Below are 8,863 nucleotides of genomic sequence, written 5' to 3'. Positions count from 1 at the left end.
TTTTTTTGAGTTATCAAATATAAACGAGGGGGTATCCCTTGGGAAGTAACACGGATGATGTGTTGGAGAGTTAAACATAGGTGTAATGATGATCGATATCGGAGTAATTCCTGCCTATATCTTTTCTAGATACCAGGAGCGTCCACATAAGCCATATATATATTTTTTATTTTTGAAAAAAAAAATCCAAAAATTAATTTTTTTGTAAAAAACTTAAAAAAATCAAGTTTTTTTGGAAAAAAATTCAAATATAATTTTTTTTTTTTCAAATATTTGTTTTTCGGAAGAAAAATTCAAAAATCCAGGGCTTTTCACAAAAATTAAATTTTTGGAAAAAAATTTCAAAAACCCATAGCTATTCTCATAAAATTAAATTTCAATATTCAATTTTTTGAACTTTTTTTTTCAAATTTTCATTTTTCGGGAAATAAAGCTCAAAAATCTACGATTCTTCAGAAAAATTTAATTTTTTGAAAAAAAATTCAAAAATTTGACTTAAAAAACCCACAGCAGTTCAAACAAAAAACTGTTTTTGAAAAAAATTTCAAAAATCCACTACAGTTTATATAAAATTAATTTTTTTTGGAGAAAAATTTCAAAAAATTCATAGTTATTCCCAGAAAATTAATTTTTTTTGAAAAATAATTTCAAGTACAACCTTTTGTAGTAAAAATTTCTTAATTTGGGAGGGGGTCTACCGCCCTTCCAGCCCCCCCTCCCGGGGGTCACCCTGGATACAGAGTCGGAATTTGTGTTTATGCCCTTCGTCTCATAGCTGTTTGTAGTTATTATTCTACAACGTATTAACAGCTAAGCTTCTCTCTCCTCCAAAACATTCTTAATTTGTCAGGCTTAAAAATTTTCAAATTTGTTTGGTTTTTTTACATATCGAATTTAACTAAGCATCAATTTATTATCGCTTCATAGTCTCTGTGCTCCAATCAGATGTGTAAGGGGGATCCAATTTCCATCCGTGCCCATGACTTCAGTCTCATCCGTAGACTCTTCCTTTGGCTGGGTATCTCTCATCCCCGGATCATCCGGGATATAATGCCTGTAATACTGTTGTTGCTAAAAAATAATACGTTTATTAGATGAGAAGTGATAAAAAATAAAAATCGCTTACTGTTGCTTCTAATTCTGAATCCTCTACGGGATCAATGTTGCTATCCTCGGAGTAGAAATTCCCGGGATGATGTACGTGATGATGATGGTGTTGCAGTATAATGGGTTTACCATACGTCTTTTTCCGGCCCAACGTGCTTTTTTCATATGCAAATATGGAAAAAATAAGTACGTTAAATCAAATTTGTTAACATTTAGAGGAGACTCAAGACTTTTCAAGTTAAGAAAATTGAGGTTTTTAAAAAAAAAATAACTTTCAAAAATTCTTTCATTATCATCCAAGTACATTGGGAGATATTTTTTTTATTTTATGCCTTTTTTTAGTTGAATAAATAAACCTACAATAGTCTTATTATAAATTTACTATAAAATGTGCATTTTGTAATTATAACGGAAGAAAAGTTTACGAAGAAATTTACAATAGTAAAACAACATAACGTCCTATATAATAATACGTGACAATCAGACTGCAAAAGTAGTAAGGGGTTGGGCGTGGTTTCACTCTAGAGGCAAGATTCTAAAGTTTTCTTGGAAATACAGTCAGTCCCTATTATTAGCTGTACCAGTGAGAAACGTGCCTTTGTCGTCAGAAAAATATATGGCTAAAAATGGTTTGACGGAATATTTTATAAAATTAAACTAATTACCAATTTAGCAACAGACTTTATATTGGTGCAATGAATGAAAATCAGTTAATTGCTTTAATTTCTAATATACAAAAAAATATTTTTTCAAATCATTTTCATAATTTGAAATTTGCAAAATTCTTTAAATGTAAATTTCTCTACTAATGGTAACAAGCTAAAATGAACGCCATAAGATTTGATGGCGTACAAGAAACGTAAATTGGGGCAGTTTGTTCTATTAGTACAATTTTAAGACCTTTGCAAAATCACTAATAACTAACTAATTAATACCAAATTATCTCTACCTATAAATATGATACGTTACACAATTAAATTAATTTTTTTGTATTGAATAACCATCCTTTTAAAATCTCCTGAATAAAAATTTAGCGAAAGAGAAGCAAGAAACGAAAAATTGCTAGATATGAAAAAACGGAAGTTTGGTTGTTCAGTGTATGGACAATTGGGGACGTCATCTATCTGATATGATGCTTAAAATTGTCAAAGACAATACTTTAAATGTGTATATCCATTTTGAAAAAAAACAAACGTTTTATTGTCTTGGAAAAAGGAAGTTATGTTGACGTCCGTGTATATAATGTATTCATGTACCCTGTATAACCCGCATTATACTTTCCTAATTTATTTAATTCAACAAAATAATTTCAGCATTATTTCAACAAAACATTATGTAATATCATTATTTAGATGTCAATCTTATATTTTTAGACATAATTGAGGGTGTAAGACCTACGAAAAATTAAAAATGTAAGGTTTAATACATATGTATGTATTGTCCAATTAATTTACATATAACACTTGGAACATAATGCCTCATAGTTGGTCCAAAAAAGGTACATGTCAGGTTGAGAGTTTTTCTTACTTTAACACATAACACATGGGCTCGAAAATTCCGGGCTTAACAAAGAAAACACGTTTTTTTTCGTTCAAAAATGGTTTTTTTAATTATTTAATTAAAACACGGAATTGTTTTTAATTCATTGTTTTGGAAATAACCAAATTAGCGTGCCACTTGCCACAATAACTTACAAACTAAAGAACAGATTATCGTGGAATTTTGACAGCTGTCTTTTAAAGGTTGCTACCAACTGAAGACAAGGTGAATTAAAATAATATTAGTGATATCTATGGGTAAAGTCCGGGGACTTTTAAGCTCATATGTTATACTAGTGGGGAGGTTTCGTCTGAAAACCATAAGGGTCTCAGACCGTTATGGTTTGTGTGTTCAGAAATAATTCACTCTTACAAAAAAATTGGTCATTAAAAATGACTTACAAAGTAACTGGGAAAATAATTGGCTCTTGAACTGAGTCTTTTGACTAATAGATACTATGGGACTGAATAGAGATGATTACAATCTTACCCGTAGGACTTGGAAGGAGGACAAAATCCATCTAATAAATACTCATTTTGAATATTTCGAGTCTCTTCTGAAATGCTTTGAGGTAGAATGATTTGCTTATCACTCTCATTGTTAGAACAAAGGTGCTGAGGCATGATGTTGTTGGGATCGCTTCCCCTGGACCTTTGAAAGAGTGGCCATTTGAGACGGACGATGACTCCAATAATAACTGCGAGAAGGATGACCGAAAAAAATGAGAAGAGGAAGCCAGGGCTTAATAGAAAACCTATTCCACCATAACCAGAATGAATCATTAGCTTAGGAGCAATTGTGGCTGAAAAGTTAGAAGGATTTTTAAAAATATATAACGTATACATTAATAGAAAGTATGGAACTTATAAGTAATGGGGGTGCCTGAACTATTATTTTTGATTACGAGTGAATGCTCATTGTAGGATATTATTATATTGACCCATGTGTGTGCCCAGTTATTTTCCAAAAAAATGGCCACCTAATTTAAAATCCTATCTCTGACAATCATTTTTTAGTGGTGTGTTTGTAATGATTAATTTGAAGAAAAAATAAGTGGATTTTCTTTTGAGAAAAATTGAGTGTATAAACCTTGCAAAAAATAATAATGTTATAAGAAGGTAAAACAAAGTTTATGCCTTTTTTTTCTATGAATAATTAATAACTTTTTTGGGGATATACCGGGATGAAACTTGAAACTTACACACTTTGAAAGAAAAAAGAAAATATCCTGGAAAACTTTAATAATATATATATTCAACAAAAATCTTCGTTAATATTTTTCTAATAAATTGCAGATTTCAAATTGATTTATTCTATCCGGCTGCTATTGGCAGCACAGATGCCAACAGGAATCTTTCAAGTATAGGGAATGAAGTTTGGGTACATGGCAGCCAACTCCTCGTCGACGGAGACATTCAGGGCTTCAACGTTAGGGTAATTGATGCTATAGGCTCTCATCTCGATATACAGCCAGAAAGAAATGTCGAGGTTATTGACCTCCGGACTTTACGATGGCCACATAAAATAATTGAATAATTTTGCAGTGTGAGCAGGGGGAGGGGATCTTGCTAAAAGACGACGTTGCCGTTGGGAAAATTTTCTTGGACCCAGGGGAGCAGATTAGCCTTGTAAAACGTCGATGTACATGACTGTTGTGAGCCTGTGACCTACCAGGAACCAGATCAGGGGTGTTCTCGGAAACACCTAACTGCTTCGAATGCGCGAATGGAAGTTCGTTCATGACGTTCAAGTGTGATTTTCTCGACTTTAAACAAACTAAAGAGATCCGGTTTCTTTTGTTTTGTAACTAATTGCTTATGTTGTATATTAAGTGATTTAGCAACTCTTTTCCGATCGGACGGCCTTTGCATTAGAATTTATGACATAATGTAAATTTTAGGCATTTTGATAAAAAATCAATATCCGGATTGCCAACTATATCAAATCTTTTACGTGTTTTATGTCATATTTTTCACAACTCTATGTATACAGGCATTATCCTTACATTCTAGATGACTTTTTTTCTCTCTTTTTAATATTTAGAAAAGAATTTTTTTATCTTGTAAACAAAGGAAATAATAATAAAATAAAACTCTAAGTGTAATAAATCATATAAATATGTTGCTTTTAAAAAAAATGTTTTACCAAAAAAGTAAATAAATAAAAAACTAAACTAATAAATTATATCCAACACAACGACGCTAAAACAATCCACTAATTTTGATTAAATGACAAGGGTTTTTATATTTTTAAGGAACTCAAAAATAACAACTAGGAGAAGTGGAGTTATACAAAATATGACTTGAAACGAGTGCGAGACATTGAAAATTGGAACAATGCTTTATTCTGTTATTATTATTCCTTTATTCATGTCCTTACCTTAAAGGTATCTCTCAACCTTTCCTCCAAAAAGATACAGAAAAAAATGACCAAAATTAATTGTAAGTAGTTAGCCAATTTTTGGCTAATTCTTCCAACTATAGAATTATTATTCAACAATTATTTGGAATAGTTCATAGCTTACAGTTCACGAATTCACCCAATCAATCTGTAGAACACTGGTTACCAGGAGCTCCATTGAAATCTGAGCGCTTTCTTATTCAATAATTAGTGATGGACGAGTGATTGATTCATATTTCGATATATTAAATCATAAACAAACCTTAGAACTCTAGCTTAGGTACAAGTAGAGAAAATGAAATTTGAACGTGATCGACGAATTTCCATTTTCGTACTCCAAACAGTTGGACGTCTCCAGGACCACCATTAAAGCCGTCAGCTAGTCAGAAACGTTGGATAGGTAGAAGGGCTCTGTTAAAAATGCCAAACTGGACCCGGAGGAGGTAAAGAAAACAGGCCAGGCCAATCCCCTCAAATTCATTGTGGCCATGTTAAAGATCTCGGGATTTCTCACTAGACTGTCCAGTGAGCTATAAAAAAAGTGGGTGGAAGGATCCTTTTGGGGTGGAGAGTCTTCGTTGTAAGACTCATTTGAATTCTTTTTTGATACTTTTGGCCCTATAGTGTCCTGATGCCAACCCCTCGACTACACCTTTAGGTGCATGTTAAGGGGAATGCCTTCTGTGTTCTTCATCAAATATCCTTCCTAGACACGGAGTGATATGTTTCTTTATTTCCTTAATTATATAGCGGCTAGCATCTAATCTAAAAATAAGTGTTAATAGCTAAACTCTTCTCCTCCAAAAATATTATTCAAATTGTCAGGGTTACCACGTTCAATTTTAATTTTTCTTTTACATATAGACAGGTTATATTTTTTTATTGTTGTATGCACTTGGTCCATCATCGACTCGACTTAGTGTGAGTCAATTTTCAAATTCGATTGAGTTGGCTTTATTTTTATGATTAAATATCATTAAATGTTTTGAATTTTGTGGCCCTATTCCCAAATTATTTACTAATTAATCGCAATTTATAATGAGGTTCTTCTAACCTCTGAGGAGACAGACTGGACAGATGAAGATCATATCATTTTAACAAATTACTTGATCTCAATCTAAGAAAGCAACAAAAAAAAAAAAAAAAATTGGCAAAATATTATATGGGGACAAGGCATGCAAAGCTACTAATTCAATTTTTTGTTGTATTTTAATAAAAATGTGATGTTTGTAAAGTTTCAGGCTTTAGGGCCATATTTTGACGGAAATAGCCAATTGAAAATGATTATTTTAAATTACATTCCCTGTTTGTAAAGGGATGTTGAAGTTTAAGAATTATAAATTTATGTTGTTGAATTTCAAAGTTTCATTAAAGTTCCTTTTTTCAAGTCATGCATAGGAATAATATCCTTATTTTTCATTTTGAAGAAAAACAAATTGAAGCCCAACGAATACTTGGGCTGCACAAACGAGCAAAACCTCTGTAATGACCTTTTTCGAAGAAATACAAAACTATTTTTTGTAGAGTGCTTAAATGATGCTCATTACTTCGAAAAGTAAGTCTAAAATTGAATTTGAACTCAAATTTTCAGGACTAATGCGTAAATTTTTGAGGTTTTTTTTCTTTTAAATACAAGCAGATCATATTTTTTACAACTACAATAATACCAGTAAGAACCTTACCCCCAGTAAATGTAAGTGTGATGAAACTATACTCTTCAATTGTAGACCCAGCAGAATTATGTGCAGTGATCCGTAACGAATATGCAGTTTGAGGACTCAAATCCAGCACTGCAAACGTTCGATCCTCCGTCATCTTCACATTGTTATTTACAAGTATCCACGAAGTAGAGGAGTCTTGTAGTAGCTTTTCAGACTTTCTATACTCAACAACAAAACTGGAAATGGGACAGCCTCCCATTCTCCATGCGTCCAACTTGAGGACAATGGAAGTAGAATTAACGCTAATAAAGTCTTCATTAAAGGGAGCTATGGGCGAAGTCCCTCGAGTTCTAGCTGAAACGGTTTCCGTCCTTTCCCCGACTCCAAAGTCGTTCACTCCTTGTATATAGAATTGGTAGTGTGTGCCGCAACGAAGGTTTTTGAGAGTGAAGGAGTTATTGAGAGGATTGATATCTGTGCGGTCCCAGTCACCGAATTCGCGGTGATGATGGATTCGATAGCCTAACAAGGGGGATCCGCCATCAGCTGATGGAGTCCATCCTAAAGTGATTGATGAGGGAGTGGTTTGAACAACGCTCAAGGTCGGAGGTGCAGGTGGTACTCCATTGTTACGGCTCTCTATAAACAAATAAAAAACATGTATCATTCAGTGATGTGTGGTCCAATTTTCACGGGAGCAGTGGAAGTTTTAAAGGGAAACAAAGGGATCGCGGGCCATTAGAAAACTTTTCTAGTTATTCTAAAAAAAAAAGGCTATTGACAATATACATACACAACATAGGCATATTTAAATTTCAACATCCCTACGCTAAATATTTACAAAAGTTTGTTTAAAAAAGATTGTCATTTTAAAGGAATTTCCAATTTTGTATATTTTTTAGAAAATAAATTTCCAATCTTCAATCCATTAAGGACCTCATAAATTATGACGGCCCCTTCAAACCGATATCCAAAAATTATATTTGAGTTTGTTTTTAAAATGTAAATAGAATGGGCGCTCAATTGAGCACCAACCTTCCCCTAAAATCTATTTCCTTTATAATGAATATTCATTTGAGTTATGTATCTCAAATTTTTCAAAAGTTATTCTTGATAAAGTGTTATTAATGTTTTGTGTGACGTTGGCCTTTCACCTCTCAAAATTAAATGACCTCCTACTGTTTAAATATATAACCTTGCCACAAAGTTTTGTAAAATATGACTGCTAATTTTTCAAACATATAACCACAGACAAACCGATACAAAAATATGCTTCGTTGGTGGAGGTAATTAAGAATCTAATTCCAAAAGTAATCATTTTTTGGCGAATATTTAATGTAGTGGGCGGTATAAGGATAAATACAATTTTTTTACTATCTGTATTTTTAGATAAGCAATTTCGAATTTGGTTTTAGATCAGAAAATAATTTTGGAATCTTGTATTTTAATTTAAAAAAAAAAAAAAATCATTTTAAAATTTGGCAAACCTCTCTAATTTTTGAAGCCACATAAATATTCATTGTAGGGCCATAGACCCGTTTCCCCGTTGCACTGGTCTCATTTGATTACAAATACGATTCAATTCAACTTACTTTTAACAGTTAGATATATTAGAATACTATCGGATCCAAAGTGGTTTTTCACCATACAGGAGTAGTTTCCAGAGTCGGATAGCTCCAATGCCGTTATCCATAGGGAATTATCTCTTGTTTGATCCACCAAAATACGAGAACTTGGACGAAGATCCTCTCCACTGGAATTAAGAAGTTATTATTGGGGATGAGATGGAGGATCATTGCTTCATTTAATAAAAAAAACTCATAGAAATATATTTATAAATAAACTGTCTCAGAACTAAGATCCGACCGATGTTTTGATTAACCGATTAAAAACCGTTGAAAATATTATGGGTCAATTTTAGTCGATGTTAATTACCGATTTTTAAATATCTAGTTTTATAAGCAATTTGATTTTTTTTTTTTGATTTTATCAAATATTTTATAAGCTACCAATTAATGAAGTGGAATGAGAACTCAGAGGAACTTAATCCTTTGGTCTTTGTTCTTGCCCTTTCAGTCTTTTTTCTAATCAGTGATGTCTTTTTTACCATTCGTTAGAGCGATTCATCGATCCTTTAGTCTGGTGGTGGTCGGGGT

The 8,863-nt window shown here is 32.5% G+C and overlaps 1 protein-coding gene across 1 annotated transcript in view; it reads right to left on the bottom strand.

Moving 5' to 3' along the window:
- Positions 1–254: 254 nt before the first annotated feature.
- Positions 255–8,863, bottom strand: part of LOC121116628 (cell adhesion molecule Dscam1) — a 209,078-nt gene continuing 200,469 nt past the window's right edge. The window contains exons 21-25 of the mRNA XM_040710890.2: positions 8,300–8,460; positions 6,729–7,346; positions 3,136–3,448; positions 1,127–1,262; positions 255–1,071 (exon numbers count right to left, since the gene is read on the bottom strand). Of these exons, the coding sequence (XP_040566824.2) occupies positions 922–1,071; positions 1,127–1,262; positions 3,136–3,448; positions 6,729–7,346; positions 8,300–8,460 (1,378 nt within the window). The 3' untranslated portion in view covers positions 255–921. The remainder of the gene's footprint in view (positions 1,072–1,126; positions 1,263–3,135; positions 3,449–6,728; positions 7,347–8,299; positions 8,461–8,863) is intronic.

The sequence above is a fragment of the Lepeophtheirus salmonis genome, chromosome 4, assembly GCF_016086655.4.
Source record: "Lepeophtheirus salmonis chromosome 4, UVic_Lsal_1.4, whole genome shotgun sequence".
Classification (NCBI taxonomy): Eukaryota; Metazoa; Arthropoda; class Copepoda; order Siphonostomatoida; family Caligidae; genus Lepeophtheirus; species Lepeophtheirus salmonis.
This window is presented reverse-complemented; position numbering and strand designations above follow the sequence as displayed.